The sequence below is a fragment of the Phoenix dactylifera genome, chromosome 8 (assembly GCF_051530095.1).
Source record: "Phoenix dactylifera cultivar Ajwa chromosome 8, Ajwa_hap1_PhDact_Kaust_v1.1, whole genome shotgun sequence".
NCBI classification, from domain to species: domain Eukaryota; kingdom Viridiplantae; phylum Streptophyta; class Magnoliopsida; order Arecales; family Arecaceae; genus Phoenix; species Phoenix dactylifera.
The window spans coordinates 2,276,091-2,299,067 of record NC_143197.1 but is presented as its reverse complement, the minus strand read 5'-3'; the positions used below and the strand labels follow the sequence as shown (position 1 = coordinate 2,299,067).

Below are 22,977 nucleotides of genomic sequence, written 5' to 3'. Positions count from 1 at the left end.
ATGTTTTCCTTTTAATCGATGTCCAGAGGTATTGAATGGTGTATGTTACAAGCATTCAAAAAAAAAAGAAAAAAAAAAAGAACGTATTTCCAATTCTTATATACTATTCTATATATGACCCTCAAACTTCAAAGATCCAAAAATCTAATGTTGATCATTCATAAATTCAATAAAAACATGTTAACTACCACCTATAGCCATTTGGGTTTCCCGATGGCTAATCTTGTATAGGAGCCTTATTTAATTCCATGATTTTCAAAATTATTTCCATGATAGCATAATAACGTTCATCTCTCCCCAACTTCGTATTATATTGTGTGAAAAATAGCTTTTCAATTTCTAGTCAAAAAAAACAATGCACTGTAGCCATCACAACGCCCCTAAAACCGTACCGAGAAGTAGCTCAAACATTCGTCCGACAGCTTTCCGGCAAGCGACGGAAACAAATGTTGCCATAAGACTCTTTGACGACAGCTATTTTGTCAAAGCATTTCCCACTCTTCTTCCATTTCAAGCGCACAAATATTGAGCATCCATGCAAACGTAAGCACATAAAACTTCCCCGAATACCATCTTGACAAGCCTTGAAACATATAAAAAGCCGGGATCCCGGACAAAAAGAGTCCAAGCATTATCCCAGGGAGGTACAAGTTTTGGATACAAGAATGATGATTCAGCCTAAGCGCCTTCTCTGAATTAAGCTATTGCCAAGGCCTTACTCCCAACATGGGAACATTTTCTCCAAAAGATAGAACAAAGCATTAGCAATAAGCTTAGTGTCACTACACTAGTTTTCCAGTTATATGGAAGAACAGGATGCATATCAGAGCCCCCAGAACCTGCTGATCCCACAATACTGAAAGAAATTAGATAATGCTGCACAGAATCAAATCTTTGGGTTTCCTGGGGGTGTGCTAGACAAATATGACAAATCCAAGAAATAGTGATAGGACTTGGAACAATATCTCAGAAGCATTTATAATCTTTAATAGCTAATACCTGTCAAACGGTGCCATTCAAGGCAACCACTTAAAATCTGTGATGATACAGCTCGAGGCAGTCAGAGCTCAATTGCTTTCACATATATAAACCATGGAACATAATGCTGCTTCATCATATACCACTGAAAAGTGAGAATTTTGACAAAAAATATAAGAAGGGGCAAAAAAAAATAAAAAAAATCTGTAGATGCCCATGGTTTTTCACTCTACCCATTTGGGACCCTCTTGAGGGCTTGACGAAGTTCATAACTTTTTGCACCATCGGAGGCTATATCATTCCTCTCTAAGTAGAAAGAATGGAAGTGTTTACAGCTGGGATAAATATTTTTTTCGAATCATGAAGGATTCATCGAGACGTAGAAAACCTCCAAGCCTCAACAATTGCACTACATATGTTACAGTGCCGTAAGGGAATATACATGTAGAGGGCCACACCTTGAATATGCATGACTCCCAATGGGCCAAATAGTGAAAATGTATACTTTGAGACCATATTCACCCCACACGCGAAACTTGAAGCAAGCCAGTAGTGCAAAGTACACTTGATGACCTCCTCACCTGCGAAAAATGAACCCATTATCCACATTGTTAGTAGTTGCATGGAAAATGTAAAGAAGCATAAACAGGATAAACCCTACCAGTGAACAGAGAGGAAAAGGATGGGAAAAAACCAAAGAGCTAAGAGCAACAGGAAAAAAAATGAATTAAAAGAAAGAGAAAGGAGAACTTTATCTTTTTCTGTAAGAGATCAACACTATATTAAGGATGGACGCTGCACTTTTCTAAATAAAACTAGACTATTTTTTTGAAGCAACAAACTGTATTCTGACTTTGATGGCCATATTTTTACTCTTCATGGATACAGCTAGAGTGTCAGCTCCTCTTCTGACCATAATTTTTGCTGAACATCATCAACCTGGGAACGAACGAAAATTATAAAAGCCAGCAAATGCACTTCACTATGTAGCCATAGCCAATGAGCTTTTATCCCTTTCTGGGTCTGAGCTGTAAAATTTTGGTCACTTGGAGTACTATAATCATCACAGATTGTTCAAAATAATGTGGCACATGAATATGGACATACATGCTGCTCTTAGCTTAGCTACATCTCCCGAACCACAATGAGCTGGACACAATACAGGAAAACTATGTTACTCAACAAACAACTCAGCTGAGGAACATTGGCCTGAGATCCTAAAAGAAAAAAAAAACATTTAAAAGGGTATATCATTTTAAACAAACCAAACTATTAAACATTTATCTAACAACCTTTAATTTAATTTTCCATGACAATCTCCAAATGTTGCAGGTTAAAAAAGTTAAAATATTTTATATCTGCGTCATCCTCCTCTATACACGGCCAATCTCAACTGAAACTACCAATCACAAGTTCAGAAACATCTACTGTAGTTCTGTTCTCCATTTTATGATTCCAAATCTAGCGATGCATGAGAATAGTCAATGGATTTGTTCCTACCAGAGTTCAGCCAATCATTCGGTACTTGAGCATTTCCAAGCTCTTAGTTTGTAACCAAGAAACATGCGCGGATTCATTGCATACTTATTTGGCTTCATTAATGAATACAAGTATGCTGACATACGCAATGCATGTCAGAGGAAGGGATTTCAAAAGCACCACTTTTAAGATAGAAAACCAAAGGCATAAAAATTATTGAATGTAAACATAAAAATAATATATTTAAAAGAAAAAAATGATATTAAGTACACTGAGAAATACATAAAAAACAAAAATGAGAAAGTAAAATAAAATAAAATAAAACAAAAAGACAACATATGGCAGCTGGATGTGATCTGGTCAAGCAATTGTATATTAGCAATTATTCATTTACTTATTTGCGCACAAAAATAATACGCCCCTATTGACTTATAATAAAACAAAAATAAGACAACATACGACCTCTGCATGTAATCCAGTCAAGCAATTGTATATTTGTAATTATTCATTTACCTATTTGTGCATGTAAATAATACACCCCTGTTTAGAAAAAGGAAATATTATGTGATCTTAATGGGTGGCCATGATTCTAATTTGAACATAATAAAGGCCAGGCATTTATATTAGGGTATGATTAGATATTATTATATCAATGGAATCTCGATTAAACATCGATATTTAGGCACCTTATTTTTTTGCATTCTTCTAATTTTGAATCAGTGAAATGAAGAGAAAGAAACTTGAAAGAGTTTTTTTCCCTTTTTTCCTTTGTGCGTGGGGGGTGTATTTTAGCAAAAATTGAAAATAAATTTTGCTAGAGTATTTCAAAATTCAAAAGTCTAATTTTCCTAATGAAGTATAGAAACACAAATACTATTTTCCGTTTAGCTATTTATCTAATTAATTCTTGCCTTAGAATTTAGTCCCCTATGTCAAATTGTATCTCCTTCTCTCCACCCATAGATCCTTACCGGACTTAGGACTTGAGGGCTGCACTTCCTTGGCATGAACTCAAATTTGGTAAGCAGAGTTATGTCACCCAAACTTGAAACTACCCTTCCCAATTTCCCGTCAGGCCCTTCTCTCTCCAGTGTTCTCTTGGCCAAAAATTTAACAGCATAGGTTTGCGTAAGTTAAGAAATGAATGATAAAGCATTATAACTTCCAAGAACCACATATTCATAGGTAGAGCTGACAATATATGGAAGAAATGAGTCATGTTGCCTATGACTAAGTTTTCACCAACAGGCTATGGACATCCTAGACATTCTATGACTAAGTTGCCTATGAATGATAATGCTAGTTAAAAGAGGGCTATGGACATCCTAGATGACATGGTTAACATAACTTCATGAAGAGTTCATGCAGTGTTAAAGGATATTCCAGGCATCCTTGTGTATATTCTTGTAATATCCATCCTAATTATGGGCTCTCCCTTCCAAAATGTAACTCAGATTTATTGAAGATAAAACTAGGTGACGCAAAAGCAAAGGGAATGAAGAACTTATAATTAGAAGGCTCTCCAATGTCTCTGATGATAGAATCCACCAATCAAAATTACTCTCCACTGCTGCAATTTCCATCAGCTTGTAAAAGAAACCAACTTGAAAACAATATCTTGTAGCCTCATTTTGCCCGAGTCTGATTATGGCATAAATAGAGGAACATAGTAAGTGAACAGACCGTTCACTTTCCTTTTTTTGTAGATTGCAGAATAATCAAATGATTTCGACTGCATTGAGGGCATCTGACAGAGATTGTCATCTCCCAGAGAACCTCTCCTTGTTGATCAGGTAACTATGAGGTCCCTGAAAAATCTACTTTAACTATAAGCCACACTCCTTGAATCACAAGGCAAAACAATAAGACATGCTTGACGGTTTACTGTTTAAGAGAATCATAATCTGCATATAGATATTTGCGCATTAACCCATTTTTTTGCTTCTCATCATCAAGCTTGGATTTATGTACTTGCCAACCACATATTTTGGCTTTGATTGACTATATCAGCTAAAGACCTATATACTTGCTATAGTTATAAAAATATCGTATGATATTATTTTTCCAAGTCAATAAGTATCACATTTCTATAATTTTAAGCATACTGTCTCAAAGATTCCCACAAAAAAACCTGATAAAAAACAACTAAACCACCAGCCATGAAGTTGCTCACTGGATCCAGTATTAATTTTCTATCAAAAGTTCATGCACGCAATTTAAGATTACCTCACTAGACTGCAGAAAACAACATCACTATTGGAACTTCCAATTAACAGACTACTAGCTTAGTAATATACATATGTGAGCACATAAGAATACTTGTGGGGAGTTGAAGCTAACCAAGTCAACATTATCAGCATGATTAGCATGATATAAATTACTGTGAAGAAAAGAAAACACTGAAAAAGAATATCACGAAAAAAAGGAGGAAGATGAAGAGAAAAGAGTAGAAATACTAGTAGAAGCAAGGGAAGAAACACAAGCATACATTCAAAAGTCATCGGACATGACATGAAATTGCCAGGCATGCCAGTGTTGGAAGCTTAGATGATGACATTACCCAAAAAAACAAGGGAAAATTTGAACAAGCAGTGCTTTATGTAATTGAGATAGAAAAACTATCTGGTCTCATAGTTGCTAATAAGTTAACCTCATAGATAACACAAAGATGAAAGAAGCTTCTCAGATGAAGAGTTAGGTCAACATTAATACCATAAGTGCTGTCTACTTCATGGTAGATTGGGGATTGTATTTCTCATAATCCAGTGACAAAACTAGATTGGGAATCCCTAAAGGAAGCAGGAGGAAAAAAAAAAAACTTGAGTTCATCCATTTCAACATTTCCTAATCCCCCCATACAGATTCAAAAGTTTAATGAGGTGAATGACAAGGGAATTACCTTTTATTATAATGGACATTTTAGAGGTAATTATCTCATTTAGCATATATCAGATTATTGATTGAAATCAGTATATGCAAGGTAGTTATGCAAAATCAGCTATCTGTATATATGCAATTACAGAAGGATAGGAAAAAAAAAAAGCATGATCAATGTTTCCAACCCTCATAATAATAATAATCTCTCTGGCTACTTCTGAAGGAAGCAGCAAACTAAAGAATTCATGGAGGGAGTTTGCTTTGTTCATGGATGTGTCAAGGAGATCAAGTAAGAAGTTCAGACAAGTTAGTTACATGCCTTTGTTTCCTAAACAAAAAGGTAAATAAAGAAAATGAAGCATGGAGTCCAATTATGGGAATTCTCCTCTATTAGTCCTACAAGTCCACAAAATTTTCTGCAAGGGTGATCAAAGCGGATTTTGAAATGTGTTATCGACCTAAGAAAAGAAAGGCATAAATTTTATTATCTCGATATCTAATTTTGATTTCACCAGATGACATCCAATAGAAAGGGAAACACTATTATACAAACTGCAAGCATTTTTTATCACATGGACCATCTTACACAGGTCCAGATTAGCCTCTAAATGAACAACACTTTGACAGTCTCTCAACTCATCAAATAATATTCCACCCACTCTCACCCCATCGTCTTTTTGTAATGAATTTATCTGAAAGTAGAACTAAAATCTGGAAGAAATATGAACTTAAATATTAAGTGTCATATTCTATGGATTATAAAAAAGAAAAAGCAAAAGGAAAACCAAGGAAATATGCTTTGTCTTATACACTGAAATCTGAATCCTTGCTTTTCATAATATATTTATGTAGATTGGAACTTCAAAGCATGCATTAAATTTGGACGAAACAAATCCTTGATAAATAGGAATGTTCATGCAAGGTTTCAGGATTAATATGGCATACTCAAGAAATCTAAATTCATTTTCAAATCAAAAGAAACTAACACCAAATTTGAACATGTAAAACAGATTACAGCAACAGAGAAAAATAAGATGATGATATTTAATAATGTGTGATAAGATATATCCCATTATTTTATAGGACCGAAATGTAGCAAGGTAAGCCCTTTCCTGATATTGCAGAAAAGTTACACTACAATCGGAATACAAATTTTCAAAAACAGTATATGGTTTCCAGTCATCTATAAAAGAACGGAAGAAAAAATGATTTCTGATCTGTGAAAGAGTTTGACAGTGTTAAGTTACTGAACACCCTGCTTCTAGACAAATAAATAATTATTAGAAACTTCAAAAAAGAAAAAATCAACAAAATCACATGCACTGACACAGAAAAAAAAGTGTATGCTACAACCCTCACGAAAACCTAAGACCGCAATGATAAGTCAAATAAAAGATGAAACGAGTTGCATAAGAAAAAAGCTGGAGAATTAGGTTTTGATCCTCAGAAGCATATATGAAGAGATTGGCATTTGGAGAAAGCAAAGAACCATAATGAGAATGCAGTCATAGCATGTAGTGAAGATCCATTATGAATGTGAAATTCTAACAGGTTGATAAAATTGCTTATGTGGATCGGCATCTCTCTACTTTGTTTAACTTTAAAAAAAAAAAACTTGAACATTAACTTTGATGATACCAAAAAGAAAGTGGTAACCAAATCCATTTTTCTGCTAGCTTTTGGCATGTCAGTTTACGTTTTGCAGTCATAGTTGTGTATGTCAAGGTGAGGATGTGAGAGATTTCAGCAACTTCAGAATCACTATCGAGTCGCAGGTGTTAAGACCACAGGGTGTAGATGTCAACATTAGGTAATCTAAGGAAAATGAGTGCCTCTAATAGTTACCTAAGCTTATCTTTAATGACTCCTAAGAAGTTCAGCAATGAACTTCTCAAAATACTAGAAGGCTGCTCAAGGCAGCAGATAGTACAATAGGATTGAGACCTAAGAGATGATGTAGTTGTGCAGCTTTTGTCCTGCACCACACTGACTTAACTGCCTTTGTATCCTGAGAGGATTGTTGTCCCCATTTATACCCTCCCTAGTCAATTATCACCTTTGCATAGGGGCTTGGAAGCCAGATCTTACCTTTGCCTACAGTACTAGCAGAATACACATGAGATCATAGGCCCAGGATCAGCAAGTTAACCAGGGAAGGAAGATATTGGCAAAGTGACCTTGATTAATTTTCAATTTCCTCTATATGGTGGGGATTATGTAATGGCATTTAAATGCTCTAGTTCATGATATTTTTTACTACATCTTCAATTGGGAAAATGTTGGACTGAGTAGCGAAATGCGTAGGACTTCCCAAATATCTATACATTATGGAACAACATACGAGATCAGGGATATCTTCTCTTTATCTCAGATCTCTATATTCCCTCATTACCATCTCCACGTTTCCAACTCCATCCAATCATGGCAACCAAATGATATTCAGTCGTAGAAGATCTGATATGGTAATACTGGACAGGAACTGAGAATTTAAATATCCCCTTAAAGTTCATGATGCCATATGTTTCACGAGTTTTTTGTTATATATACATGTCTAGTTCCTTGCAATGAAGAACTAAATCAGATGCTCATGTATTACTTGTAAATGTCTCTGCATAAGTCCATAACAAGTTGCATATGCAAGCATTAAAATAAAATATTCAAATTAGACGAGTTTAACTTCAGCATGCAGAGTATCAAGCAGGAAAATGATGTTGAGTAGCATTATGTTTATTTAACACTAATTTCCTCGACAATTGCTGCTGCCTTTTCTATCTTTTAGTAAAGGTCCAGTGCATTTTTTTTCTTTCTTATTTCCTGAACTTGATTTAAATATATAAAACATAGCAGACATCATAATCTTAGCCATCATAATCTTTTATGTCCAAATATCAGAAAAAAGAATTTGAAAGCCAGATTGCCAGCTGTAAATTAACTATATTAGGGTCAGTGAAGTCTTTTAGATGACACAGACAGGTCCACAAATGCAGTGACAAAGAAGAAAACCACAAGAACAGGCATCCAAATCAGTAACCACTGGTCTTTTTCACAAAATCTTAGTATAAAAAAGTTATAGAAAAATAACCAGGTGACGCAATTATTAACAAGCAGTATGCAGAAGTACTAACTAACCAGCACATGTAGATTCACGGACTTTACCTGGATCTGTTCTGCAATGAACATACAGTTATTGATTATGGATCATCCATTCTTCACAACAACCCTGTACTCAGGAGCCCAACTGGCTTTTCTCTGCTAAAAGCTTCATCATCAAAATCTTCATTTGTGGAGTTCTCTTGACATACCATTTTGTCTTCCCGCAGGGGATTCAACCCAAGAGCCTCCCAACTCCGTGAACCGCTTTGGTTCCTGCTACTGGGTTTAGAATCAACAAAAGACTGGATGTTCTCCATATCGGGCCTCGAATCATTATAAACAAGTTCAGATTTCTCCCCTACTTTGATGGATGATGACTCAATATTAGGATCAGGATCATAATCATATCCGGCAGTAGAACCACCTACAGTTGGATCTCCAGTTGCATGATAGCTGCCATCGTTAACTGCTCCCATATCTGATTGATCTGTAGCATCTTTTCTTTGCCTTTTCCATTTCTTAGTGGAAGAGGTACCATCATCCTCAAAATCTTCCTCCTCCCTGTCTCTATGCAGATAAACCCACAATTTTCTATCACCATCAAACTGTACACAAGGATCACGTTCATAATGCAACCGGTCTAGGGCCCCACTGACAACTTGGTTAACTTGTGCATCAGAGACATCTTCAACAATATATTGTGAGTCCCTAATAAGAGTACAAACATCTGCTCTAGTTCCAATACTCCCAGGCAATCTGGCAGCTGCATCACGTACAAGACAAAGAATAGTAACATGAGGTGGGCGATCAGGCTTCAGCATAAAATGATCCCGAGCTTTTGATGTTGGCTTTCCACCACCTCTTCTTAGCGGAGCAACAATAGATTTTTTCCCATCAGCAGCAGTGTACGAAAAGGCCCGATCTGGAATAGAATATCTTAAAAGTTCTTCTTTACGGAAATATGCCCTCATTTCATCAGAGCTTGGGCTAATAGTACTTAGACTCTTCTGGGCTCTTAAATCTTTGAACCTCTCCTTCTCATCCAAGTTTGACAACATTGATATTGGAGGTGCTGGAAGGCTTCCTATTTGCTGAAGGGTCTCCTGACCAGATTTTAGCCAATTAGCAAATGCATCAACCAACTTCACCAGCATCTTATGGGGAATACCCCAAGCTTCAGCAGAAGTCTCCTCTTCAACAGTATCATTATCAGATGAACTAGTAATAACGGGACCAACCCACATCCAACTTTTGTTTGATTTCTCATAGAATACAAGCGCCTTCCAACCTTTTGCTCCTAAAGGTGCCGTCTTAGATGAAAATATTTTCAGCACTCCACGGACTAAATCCTGAAGTGGCTCCTGTGTTTCAAGAATGCACGGATCTCCTGGATTCGATCTAACTCGATTGACAATCTCTTGAACAGTAAGAGAAGGTAAATTATTCTGACCAGCATGCTCTGAAGTATGTCCATCCATTTTCTCATGAGAATGGCGCATCCATGGGCCATTGACCACTTGAAGCAAACTGCTCTGCTCTCCTCTCATTAGTTTTGGTCTACCATCATTCTTTTCACGATGCTTCCCCATCACTGCGGAATCTTCTGTAGTAGGAGTAATCATTGCTTTCCGGATAGCTGAAAGAAGATGTATGATGGAAAATGAAAAGCCAGTGTGAATTGTAGGTGTGATCAGGGTAAATGGTTTCTTTTGCAACTTTCCCTCTAGATCTACATCTGCTGTTCTTTTGTGTAGAATGCCTGGCTCAGGAGTTGCCACAGTCAAAGAATCAGAAGCAGCATCTGCTTTTCTTTTTCCCTTCTTCTTCATGACACTCTGGTCATCGATCTGCTGCTTTGGACTAGACTGTTGGTAACGAGGTTCATCTGGCTTGTCAACATACATACCTTCAGGCTTCACTTTTGGCCTCTTCTTCACAGTGTTGCACCCTAACAAGGACATGTTTAGTTTTTCATGACAATCAGCTTCAATAGTACGAGCATCAGAAGGTTGATTTCTGTTCCCCGACTTGTTAACTCGCATCTGGCTACCCAGTAACTTGGAACTTCCATCCAAATTCTCCTCCTGCTCATCCAACATGCCACTGCCATAATCATGCGAATAAATTGGCTGCCGTGAAGAATTGTCCAGATCAACCATTCCTATACGCTTTTTCCCTGTATTATAAGTCTTCAGTAATGGCGGTTGTAACTTCTCTTTAGACTGTGGCACTTGGCCCTTCTTCATAAATTTCACATCGTTCAAGTAATTGGGCTCATTTGTTTTACCTTTTTGCTTCCTTTTTGTAGAGTAAGGTTCTTCTTCTCGTGTATAAATGTTTGTGGCTCCATCAGGAAAACGGGAATACGCTTTTTTGTCCATCTTTGCAAGCTTGTTGGCCTTTTTAGAATCATACAATGATTTGACGAGTCCTGGGTGACGGACCTCTATGTCCCCACTTAAATGCCCCAACTTCCTCGCTGATGGATCAATACCTCCGTCTTCCTCAACCTGGTCTGATGAATCAGATTCTGTCTCCTCGCTTTGAGCATACATAGTAGTGCCCCTTGCATAGCCCATACTCATTTCCTCATACTGAGCAGACTTAATTTTTATCTTCCCTTGTAATGTTTTGGCCCTAAGATCAGAGTGGAAGTATGAATCATCCATCTGTGCTGGAATAGTTTTATAAGACTTGATTTTTGAGTCATGCCCAACTTTACTTTTGCCAATTTTGTAATCATCCCCAACCTTCCATTTCTTGCCTCTATCCATGGAAATGGCTTCTTCAAGCTTTTTGTTATGCCGAAAGGGCTGAGTGCCAGCTGACCGGTCAACCTGATTTCCTTTCAGAGCTTGATAATTAGGCTGCTCTCTGGCAGGATATGCCCACTCCTCGGTATACATAGCTTGCTTCATGGTTTCAAGAGACTGATGATCATAAGAAGCTACAGTGACAGCCTGATCAGAATTCCTGCTCCTACCTTGATAATAAGACAACCCATCATAACCATCAGGGCCATCATCACCAAATATACCTCTGCCATATCTTTTTAGTAATTCCTGCTTCTTTCCCGGTTTCAGCAAATTAGTCCTGGCTGCTGCATTTCCACGAACTGCATTCCAGTCTCCCTGCAAGCCCATCTCATAACCTTGCTCCTCCAAATCATCCTCATCACCACTCATCTGATGTCTGGCCCTTTGGGAATTACCCAAATCATACCCTGCAACCTGATCCTGCCGGTGAAGAGCTAAGAGAGACATTGGTGGTCTAGTCTTTGCCTCCCCACTATGCTTAGCAGCAGAAGGATACTGACCTGCCGCTCCAAAGTACTCCTTTTGGGCAGAGACTTTGGGAGCGGCAACCTTCAACACCCCCTTCGAGTTCTCTTTCCCAAACTTCATCTGCTCCATTGGCATGCCACTCCCATGAGACAATATATCAAAGGAAGGCCTCCATGACAGCACTGCCTGCCGATCCATCTTAAACCTTTTAGTCCAGTGATGATCACCAGAATCCCCACTCTCTGAATCTGTCTCAGACCCCACTTCTCCATCCCTCTCATAATGCAAAGGCCTCTGGCTCCTGAGGATATTCAACAGCCGAAGCCTTTCTTCGATACCATACCCTGCACAGTTCTGCCAAGCATCCCTTATCCGAATAAGGCTTCCTACCATAGCATTCTGATACTTGCGCAGGTGATGGTAGTGATCCCGCCTCTGTAAGAAGTTCAGTCCCCGGTGGTAAAGAACAATTCTTGGGTCGCAAAGCCCACCCTTCAGCCGATTGAAGAATTCAACGAGCGGGCTCCCAAAGTGGAAGTTTTGCCCCGAGAACAGCTCCTTGAGAGTCCGGCAAAACGTCTCCTGGTCCACATCAGGGAGGTACTCAGCCAAGCCGAACCGCTCCTCCTCCGAGAGGCACTCATTCCAGGTCTCCAGCGAGAGGACCGCCCCCAAGTCGGGAAGTTCATAGAGCTCCAGCGGGATGCTACAGCTCTGGTTCCCGACTTGGCAGAACTCGGTCCCAGCCTCCCCGAGCTCGGAGAGATCAAACTCGTCGGATCCCATCCCAGAGTCCACATCCGAGGCATCGGAGACATCAATGTCCGACGCCGAGCTCCGAGTCCGGACCTCGTCCTCCTCCTCCTCACTCGACACACTGCCCCGACTCCCCGGCGAGGAATCGCCGTCCAGCCTCGAAACCCTAAAGCTATTTTTCACAATCGCCATGGCGCCCCAAGAAAACACAAACCCACCACGGACTCCTCAATATTTGCCACCACCAACAACACCAAAAAAAAACACCTAAAACGGCGAAAAAAATAACCGTAAAAAAAATCAAACAAAGAAACCCTAGCTTCGATCGAGAGCAAAAACAAGAAAGCGGGAAGGAAGAGACGTACCAGTAGGGGAAGAACGCGAGGGATACCGCCGTCCAAATCGAAGGATTCGACCAGGTCTCTCGGTATTCGTGGAAACCCTAAAAAGCCAGAGCGGAGAAGGAGAGAAGGGTGGGGGCGGTTATTTATATGGATGGGGGTGAGAAGGGGAGGGGAGGGGGAAGGGGGGGGCGAAGAAGACGACGAGGACGTGGACGCGTGTGGGTCGTCGGATGAAAGATAGGAGAAGGTTCCCGGTTAGATAAAAAGGGTGAGGAGGGGAGAGAGAGAGAAGAGGGGTAGGGTTGGGAAATAAATAAAATGAGAGGGGGGAAGGGCAATTTGAGAAGGAGAGGAAGAGAAGGGGGGAAGAGAGAGAAAGAGACGGGGGAAGGCGTGTTCGCAGGGGAAGAGAAAGCAGAGAAGTGTGGAATGGGACGGCGACCCAGCACCGAAACCGAGACGGGTTAGCGATATAACGTTTCGGGTTCGGTAACGGGGTGAGTTTGGTTATAGCCGTTGAATTTGGAGACTGGGTGATTTTAATAACGCGACTAATTTAGATCTGGACCGTTGGTCGTTGTGAGCTCACGTGGAAAATTCGTATCTGCCGGGAAATACGAATAGGTTTTCAGTTAAAATAGTATTCAAGCACACGTGCATGCCACGACGTGCTTAGTTGAATAAAGATTTCTTTTATTCCGGTTATTTGATAAATACACCCCTCTTATTGGTGGAATTGGTTTTATTTTTTTTCATTATCTTTTTCCACGAGAGAATTAGGTCTAGTCCAACTAACGAGCTGCATTGCACCCCCATGGTAAGATTTTTCGGTCATGCCTTTGCTGAGTTGGAAAATCTATTCCTGTTTTTGGTCGATACATATTTGTACATTAATTATTAAAGAAGTTAAAGAGCTATCCCGATAAACAAACACAGAAAGTTTGAAGAGTGGTGCACTCTGAACCAATTGCTTGTTTAGTAGAGATGGGACTTGACATTTGGGTAGCCAATTTAGAAAAACAAATAGATTAGGGATAACAATGGATCGAAAATCGGCCATTTCTTATATCTACCCCGTACTTGCCTCAAGGTAGTGTAAATAGAATCTCGGGACGGAATGAATCGAGTTAGACGGGATGAGTTGGACAAATCGAATCGAATAAAGCTACAATTTTTTTTTATTTACAAATCAATTTTTTTCTAGAAAAAAAGATATGTTAAAAGATTTATATACACAGATCGAGTTCGGAACAAATTTTATTATTATCCATACCCTATTAGAGCCGGATTGAGTACCGAATAGAATGGAGTAAATTGCCATCCTGAAAATGGATGGATGAGATTCGGGCTTGAGCTTGTGATTAGGGGTCAAGCATCATTAAGTGTTTAAGGATATATCAGATCAGGCTTTGACAAGGGAGGCCTACACCGGCCTTGAATTCAGCTATATATTATCAGTTCTTTAGGCAATACTTTAAAGCATATGAACTGTTTGGTTGGTTAAGGTTACATATATGGTTCTTCCGAAAGATAGTGTTCTTTAGGCAATGCCAATTTTTTGACACCTTAGTGTCGGGGGCAGAATTAAGAACAGCCTGGTCCAAACTGTGTTATGTCAGGCGTGATCTGCGAGCAAGGAAGGTCCTTTTGAAGGGTGACTCCGCTAAAATCATTGGATGGATTCTATAGGTGTCAGAAAGGATCGGTGACTACCACCCGCTGTTGAGAGGCATCCGGACATTAGTTCGTGATGGAATGGTCATTCAAATGAAGCATGTATTTCATAAGACGAATGGGGCTGCGGATTGGGTAGCCTCCTTTATTGCTAACCACTCACGAGACCATATATAGATGGACGAGGCGGAGCTACCTAATGCACTCCATGATGTGTTGTTTTTTGATATAAGTAGCAAGAAGGGTTTGGGCCAAGCTAGGATCCCAACCTGTGAAGTGCCAAAGACAATACGACTCTGGCAATCAAGAGTTCAAACCAGCAGAAGCTCCAGATTCCGGCTCTATGGATCTCATGACGAGCCAGCTCTCATATTGGGACCTTTAGAAATCCTGGTGATATATCAAGATAAGGCATGCATGGTAGACTGGTAGCTGTTTTGTTAGGAAAAGAAAGCCAATTAGGAAGGGCCCCTAGGAGAAAAATATCGAAAGTTACAGGTTATGAGAAAAAAGAAATAAATGATCCCAAAATTAGAAAAGTTCTTTTGGAAGAATATGGCCACTGATCCAGCAATAGAACTAGCAACTGCCCTTGCTCTTTATCAGACTCTTCCACCGATGACAACTCTGTCTCAAGAAGAAGGCTAACTCAACCACCACTTTGCACAAATAATCACTATCGACCAATTATTCTTCTGCGCTAGCTAAATACAACACTGTTAGATGTATGAATGGTTATGGTTCAAAAAACACTGGACTTCTTAAATAAGAGTCCTTTACTGACAATGATAAACACAATGTTTCTTATAATTGATACAAATGTGTTGTCAGAGTCTCCATTCATATGTTATTAAATATAGACAAGGAAACAAAGGGGGAAAGAGTGCATCTCAAAAAATGAGAATGGCTATCATTTGCAGAAATAAAATATCAAGTGCTTCCTCACACATGGCATACAAATGTTGGGTAGCAAGTACTATTATGAGCTAACCACATTGAACCAAACTCTCACAGAGCAAAGTAATACTTGATCCAGCTATAGCTAATGCTTCCACATATTATATATATAATAGGAGCTAATGCTAAATGCTTCCATATCAAATGTAGTAGAGGGTAGGGTGCAGAATTATGTGATTTTCTGGGCCTGATCACATGGAATCCAATCGAAGTATTCCAGAGAAATATTAGGACCTGGTTTGCAGGTTGCGAGTATTCTATCACCTCCTATGCATTCTAGTAGCAGTCATCACGATGTAGACTTTCATTAACTTGGAATATCCCAATATTTTGAGGCTTAGAGAGTCTCAAGACTTCCACATCCACATAGAAGCTAAACAACTACACATAATTAAATCAGCTACCAACACAACCAAACTAAAGAGGGAAGGCAGCAAAAACAACCCTTCCATAGGAATGTAAGAGAAATTTTCTTGTAGTTGTGCATATGCATCAATTACCCATGTCATCTTCATGATTCTCCACCCAAGGGTAGTGAGACACCATAACCACATTTAATTTAACCTTTGCCCGACACAGTGGTGCCTCCAATTTAATGCCTGTGAGATTTTTAAGAGAGCACATCAAGAAATCAGCAATCCTGCATAGATTTGACCAAGATCACTATAACATTGATAAAGAAATAGATGTTTACTTTGTTGTATCACATGGGTGGAAAAATAGATATCTCAACCTCTACAATAGCATCTTTGATTAGCTCTAGCAAAGTAGTGTAACATCGTATATTTACCTCTCCAGCAAAGTATTATAACTATCATATCTTTACCTCCAAAAAATTGATCTTACAAAGGCAGCCCAGATGGCCTGGAAATGTTCAGACATTGGGAACTAATAGTTGGACCTGAGTGGTGCGGCCTTTCAAACCAGATAAACTTTACAATTAGTAGTATAGCGACACAAAAAAAAAAATAATTATTTGTTTGAAGAACAATAATCTACTTTTTTTTGCAAAATATTTACTTTTATTAAACTGTAAAACAATAACTTGCAAACTAACTTGCAAAAATCAATTCTTCTACATAAATTATAAAACCAAGTGAATGTAAAATAATACAATGAAAGAATAAACTTAATTTAATTCAATAATTATTCTTATGCATGATTAGGCGTTTATGTACAGACTTGTAACACATACCTTCATATCATTAATCATTTTTTTATTAATTATGCTCGCATTTAATATTTTCCCATATAAAAAATATTTGTAGTAGGTTATTTGACATTTAGTTAAAAAAATAATGATAAAGTAATGATATAATTAATTATATGACTATTCATAAAATGAACATCGAAATTTAAATTTAAAAATACTAAATAGACTCCGCATATGCTTGTGAATTCTTGTTTAAATTCAAATTTTTGCACGACACTCATGAAGCTTTATGAAGTGTGATTGATATGATCCTGCTATAATCATTCCCCATCCTAATAAGTATATCACAATTTTGCATAAAAATTATTGATTTTGCAATAAAAAGCCTTTTTTTGCGCAAAATCTATCAATAATCTTGGTGTATATCTAAGCACGATATGAGTGGTAGTCTAACCAAATATGTATTGAATTTTTTAAATATATGCATTGGTTGTTCAACAAACGCATACCAAAAACTCAAAAAATGTGCATGCATGTCTTATACTTAGACCCAAGGGCGAAATTGTTTGGAACTTCTATATATCTATAATTTTGTATAAAAAGAAGAAAATCCCTTCTCTTGTGAAATCCATAATTAAGTGGATTTTAATGCAAAATTCACCAAACCTTTCTTCAAGACAAAGAAGTAATAGAATTGCATGTTCCTCAATTGAATCTATGTTTATCAACAAAATAAATATTATGCCATTGGATTGTTTATGGTAGTTTGAATGTGTGCTTACATGCCAGCTTTTGGTATCAGTGAAAAGTAAGCGTACTTACTACTTGTTAAAATTCAATCTATATTCCCTCTTTAATTATCAACCAAGAAAGATAAATGTAGAAAAATTAAAATATAATGTATGTTTATCAACTTCACTAAATCATATCCATCCATTTAATGTCACTGATTATCTGCATCGGGAAGAGTATTTAAAATAACAGTCAATCGCAGTTTCTAGGGAGGCCTCTCGGCATGTTATAATATGTAACTGAATTTTAATAACTATTATCATTTAGTTCTAATCTCCTTGTAGCAACCATTATACAAAATAAAAGATATAGCCATTGGTTGACATTTTCAGTATTTACTAAATACATCTCTTTTTCATGTAAATAAAATAATTTTACAACTCAAATATTGTTTTTATTTATAGTTATTTGTTTTTTTTAATACTATAATATATAAATATATCTTCTTTTTTTAATATTATAAATAGACTTTTTTCCACAAATCTGGTATCATCCAGATGCAAACCAGAGACCTTTGATGTGCTAGGCTAATGCGTAAAACGATCAACAACATCCTCCTAGTATACACCCTAGCAGACAATGTTAGGATGAGTGACTTTTTTTAAGACTTCTGACACACCATAGAAGAAACTCTAAAGACGAACCTAGACCATATTTCCACATCGACTAAATAAAATGAAGGAAGAGAAAACTAATAAATAATTAGAACTCCAGCCAGACCGAAAGAATTAGCTAGGATGAAAGCATTGGGAAGGGAATTTTCCTTCCCTGCTTTCATATATGATGGACAGATATTGTTTACTTAAAAAATGTCAAACTAGTTAAACAGGCCACTTCGGATATGTAAATCGAGGTCCAAGTTATCCCTACAAGGCTAATTCTAGTTAGAGTTAAAAGTGCAAAAATAATGGGCAGTGAACTTCTCTGACACTAAACAAAGTTTCAGACGCATCATTTTGTCAAGCTATTCAAAACAAAAATACTCAGAACTTCACATATATGGACCTTTCAGTGCATAAGCTACAAACTGTAAGAACAAGGACAATATTTTACACATCAGGCTCAAAATAGGTGCAAGTGTCATATATGTTCAAAATAAAGGATCTCTTGAACAATATTTACTCCAAGAAGCAAATCTTGTGAAGAAATTAATGTCTGGGAAGTAAGAAACTATTCCTCAACAAAGAGGAAGAAGAAGCTAGTACATGATGGAAATTAGACTAGAAGATTAAAACTGATGCAAGAAACAACATACAAGAAAGATGCACATAATGTCAAGGTAAAAGGTCCAGGAAGTGCCTAATTGTTATCTAGAAAGAATATCTTTTGAATGACTTTCACTTCTCTGAAAATTCTTGCTAACTACTTTCTCTATTTAAACCTGCTTTTCCACCCTTTTGTTTAGCTGTCTAGGTGATTGAAGTAGCATCGGTGTAAAATCAATACTGACTGACAATACAACTAGCCAAATTTTATTTAAATTATGTATTTCTTTTTTTATATGAATTTAAATTATGTACTTCATACATCAACATAGATACATGTAGCGATAAAAATATAAGTTCTTCAAACAGCTATGTGTGCATCCCACTGCCAATTTGTTTCAACCTGATACTTGACCACCTTCACAAATTATGGGAATCTGCAGACCCTGTATACTCCCAACATTAACATAAACATCATGTGGCAACAAAATTTTGAACATATATTTTTTCTAAAAACCATCTATATATAGCATTGTGCCAGATTCTCCCTCCCCTCCCGATCTGTTCACAAATTTCCTTAATCCAGGAACCCAACAAAACAAAGAGAATTGTTCGATTTGGTACCTCTAATATATCCAAGTAAATGGGGGCACTCCCACCAGCAGTCACACTTAGCAGACTCAAGTCAAAATTGATCTAACATTCCCCTGTTAGATCAAGACAGATTCCAGTTGAAGCAGAATTTGATATCTACGTTATTCTTACTAGTCTGGACATAGTATTTATAGCTTTTCCATTAGCACCCTATCAAGCACTGATGTTGGCAGTCCTGAGTATTACAGCTGAACTAGAATTGAAATTTGGAGGTATCAATGTAGCATTTGAATGTGCAAAGTAAATAGATGGTACATTTAGCTTAGTAAAATTGCTCTAACCATGGCAACCTGCTTCTAATCAACTCATTCGCATCAGTCATCTGTCGTCCAACTGCATCAGACCTTAATACTTTATATTACTATTTGGCAATTTTTGTAAATCAAAGCATGAGGGCTTGCACTGCATGGACCACTCCCATGACTTGAAAATACTATCAGACAAGCACAGACTACTAAGAAAACATCTGATCAAATTTATTCCAGGGCGCAGCATAAAATTAACATACGATATCTAGCTTTTCCACACCAAAACACTTTCAATGCCTCATCCTGAAACAGAATATCGCAGAATCTGTGTTCATGCATTCTTTGTTAAATCACCTCCCCACATCACGAGCTCAAGCTCAAAAGTAGATCAACCTCAGTAACTTGAATCAATAAATTTCTCATTTAATGCCCCTATTTCCATGCTCAAAAGTTGAATCTTTTGAAACAAACTCAATTTTGACTTGGTTGTCTTGAGATTGAAGGTTCTCAAAAGAAATTAGTAGATAATCCTAGTTTCTGTATTGGGCTTGTTCAAGCTTTAAACAACAAGCAAACAACTCTAAGCCAATCAAGAATGTACATGGCTTAGTTTAAGTTCAGTTCGATTTAAATGAAGTCAAATGACATATAAAATTACGAGCCTAAGTTACATTGGAAAAAGGAAAGAGAAGTTTTTTTTCTATTTTGTAAACATATGGTATATTGCTGAACCAAATTTAAGAGAAAATGAATAATCAGAGTTTCATCTTCGCAAGGTGTTTGAATTTTGATTCTGCCATGAGTTAATTAAAATATATTAATCTTATGTTAAAATCCAACAGCAGTCCATAAACTACCTATAATACTTCTGAATGTTGTTGAACTTTGAAATTTCATGGATCTGCTCCCCGGATACTCTGATATTATTCCCCTCAAGCAAGAAGGTTCGACAACTAGCAGACTTTCTTTAGATTTCCCACTAAATAAAGGAGTTTTATCCCAGTCATACTAATCGCCCAGTCTTACTTTAACATTTAATATAGAGGAATCTAATCTGTTCTATGACACTCAGTTAACAGCAATCCTAGTTGGGACTGGGATTAAATAGACATTGTACACAAAACACTGACTAGTTCAAGAAGATTGTGGTCATAGAAATTCAACAAAGTGATGTGAAATTGTGAACTCTTAGACACTTAAACCAAGCAGCACACCATGGAATGGTATTAATAATCTTCAGGGAAACTGTGAAACATCATGATATGAAAAGGCGCCCTAGGAAGATTCGGAAAATTATGCTCCAACGAGATAAATAACATGAGTACAGAAACAAATATTCTTACCTTGGGAGGCCACCGGCAAAATTATAAACATCCATGAGAAAAAGCTCGCCATGAATTCATTTATTTAAAGAATTCATCTGAATATCATCAGCCAATTCGAAAAAGTGCCAGCTTGTATCATGAAAAGCTTTAAAAAACCCGTCTTCTTCCTCCTCCTTTGTCTCCCCCGACACCTCCACGTCCCCCTTCTCCTCCATCTCCAATTCCCTCACGTACTTCCTCACCCCAAGAATGTGCTTTGATGCCACCTCCAACGCCACGCTCCCATTACTCCAGGCCACCTCCTCCATGTACTTTTCATACGCAGCGAAGCTGTTCCCCAGCACCACCATCCGATTCAACATCGACGGCCTCCAATTGGCCTCCAGCAGGGCATCATACAGCGCCGCCTCGCAGTGTGGCATGTAGAACAGCGTCGGCACCGTCGCCTCCCTTCGCCCCCGCTCGTCCACCGGGACCACTGTGCAACCCAGCGCCCTCACCACCGCGCACTCGGTGGCCGACAGGACCGGGTCGAACACCTCTACCGACGCCACGGCCGGGCCGAGCTCCCGCCGGAGGAGGACAGCAAGAGCGAGCTGGAGGCGCGGAGGGTCGTAGGACTCGATGCTCCCGACGCCGTAAACCACCATCTGAAACTCCCTTCCAGACCCCAAAACCCTAGCGAGGCCATCCCGGATCTGGGCGTCCCGCAACCGGGAGAGAAATCGTTGGTAGAATTGGGAGCCCTCAAGTCGGCGGACGGCGGATTGCATCCTTTGGAGGAGTTTGGATTCCCTCGCGGGTTCGATGATGGAATCGATCGGAGTCCATGGCAATGGAGCCGTTGGAGTTAGGGATGGGGTTTTGATTTGGGGGCGAGCGGTGTCGGGGATGGGGCCCTTCTGCCGCTGTTCGCCGCCGCGGCGACGGGAGACGACGGTCCAGTCGCCGACAGTGTTGGGATTTGGTCTTTTGGTGGCCGGGGCGGCGTCCATGGAAGACGAAGGGAAGAAAACGGGGAAGAGCGGAGCGGCGGAGGGGCCGAATTCTTGGGGATTTTCGATCACCAGCTCTCCGGCCGAGAGTCGCGGCCGGTCGGAGGAGGTTAATCTTGGCCGTCCAATAGATGTTCCGCGTGCGAACATATTCAAGGGCTGACCCCAAGATGTCATCAGTATGATAATACAAATCCCGCTGTTCCATGGACGGCTATGATCACGAGTCATCATGCCATATCGTTTTATATTAAATATAGATAGAAATATGCAATAAAAAAGTATTATTACAGGTTTTCTCAAGAAAACTCGAACTTCGCAAGGAGATTGGAGCTTAAATTCAATCTCTATGTCACATCTTGCTGAACAAAGAATAATACGAGTGATATGTTGAAGGACTGTTAATAAATCCAAAAGTTACCAATTTGAGCTACAACAGCCTCTTATCTCTCTTTTATGTTTTTCTTTTGTTTTCTTAGCAAACTCATAAGTATTATACCATATCTTTCACATATATCTGGCACTATTTAAATGTCGCATATAACATTTAGACATTATTGATTTCTTTAGATATTCGACATCTGAATGCTAAAAAAATACCAGCACAAGAAACTAGTTTCATTTCCTAAAACTGGGAAAGGCCAACTTATAATGCACTCAAATAAAAAAAGGCCAAATTGCAATAGATCTTGTGCTAGCCAAGAAAATTATGCTTTTAAATGATGATACAAGTGCGATTTATCTACTATATATAGGATAAGATGACAGATTCATGAACGCCTTTTCTTGCAAATGCATAAAGACCTTCTAATTGCTCCATATACAAAACAGTAAAAAGAAAAAAAATAATGCATTTGATTGAATATATAACAAGTGCCTATACCTATGAATAGGTTATCGTGTAGTTGTCTCATTGATACGTTTGACGCATCATGCTTTTCTATATTTGACAGGATTCACATAGAGACGAGTTTGTCATCCTACCACATGCATTCTCTTGTTATACTTAATAGGAGTACATATGAGCAAAAAACTCGGAGGCGTGCAGCAATTTAAAAGATTCAGCTTAGCAAAGTGTAAAATTTTGATAAAATTAAAATAGTTAGTCGCGGCCAAGACACTTAATTAATCTAGCCCACGACTTCACAAACCATTATCTCCTC

General features: G+C 38.4%; 2 protein-coding genes across 6 annotated transcripts; both read right to left on the bottom strand.

Annotated features, from left to right (window-relative positions):
- Window positions 1-1,082: 1,082 nt before the first annotated feature.
- On the bottom strand, window positions 1,083-13,258 carry LOC103709973 (uncharacterized). 4 transcript variants are annotated; one of them, XM_039124242.2, is made up of 3 exons: window positions 12,833-13,258; window positions 8,491-12,734; window positions 1,083-2,127 (listed from the first exon to the last, which is right to left on the bottom strand). In XM_039124242.2, the coding sequence occupies exon 2, from the start codon at window positions 12,657-12,659 to the stop codon at window positions 8,544-8,546; it is 4,116 nt and encodes a 1,371-aa protein (XP_038980170.2). In that variant the 5' UTR covers window positions 12,660-12,734; window positions 12,833-13,258; the 3' UTR covers window positions 1,083-2,127; window positions 8,491-8,543. The 4 variants fall into 4 exon arrangements, with proteins under 4 accessions (XP_038980170.2, XP_008793752.3, XP_088558469.1 ...); XM_008795530.4 differs by having other exon boundaries at window positions 1,083-1,559; XM_088702343.1 differs by having other exon boundaries at window positions 1,252-2,195.
- A 2,098-nt stretch (window positions 13,259-15,356) lies between these two features.
- On the bottom strand, window positions 15,357-21,981 carry SRR1 (sensitivity to red light reduced protein (SRR1)). Of its 2 annotated transcripts, none has more exons than XM_008795547.6 (2): window positions 20,838-21,976; window positions 15,357-16,041 (listed from the first exon to the last, which is right to left on the bottom strand). In XM_008795547.6, exon 1 carries the CDS (start codon window positions 21,962-21,964, stop codon window positions 20,894-20,896), a length of 1,071 nt encoding a protein of 356 aa, XP_008793769.4. In that variant the 5' UTR covers window positions 21,965-21,976; the 3' UTR covers window positions 15,357-16,041; window positions 20,838-20,893. The 2 variants fall into 2 exon arrangements, with proteins under 2 accessions (XP_008793769.4, XP_026661758.4); XM_026805957.4 differs by having other exon boundaries at window positions 15,717-16,082; window positions 20,838-21,981.
- Between the last annotated feature and the right edge of the window lie 996 nt (window positions 21,982-22,977).

Excerpts from the sequence above, each read along its gene's own strand:
- LOC103709973 (XM_039124242.2), bottom strand. The coding sequence starts at position 12,659 with ATGGCGATTGTGAAAAATAGCTTTAGGGTTTCGAGGCTGGACGGCGAT.
- SRR1 (XM_026805957.4), bottom strand. The coding sequence starts at position 21,964 with ATGTTCGCACGCGGAACATCTATTGGACGGCCAAGATTAACCTCCTCC.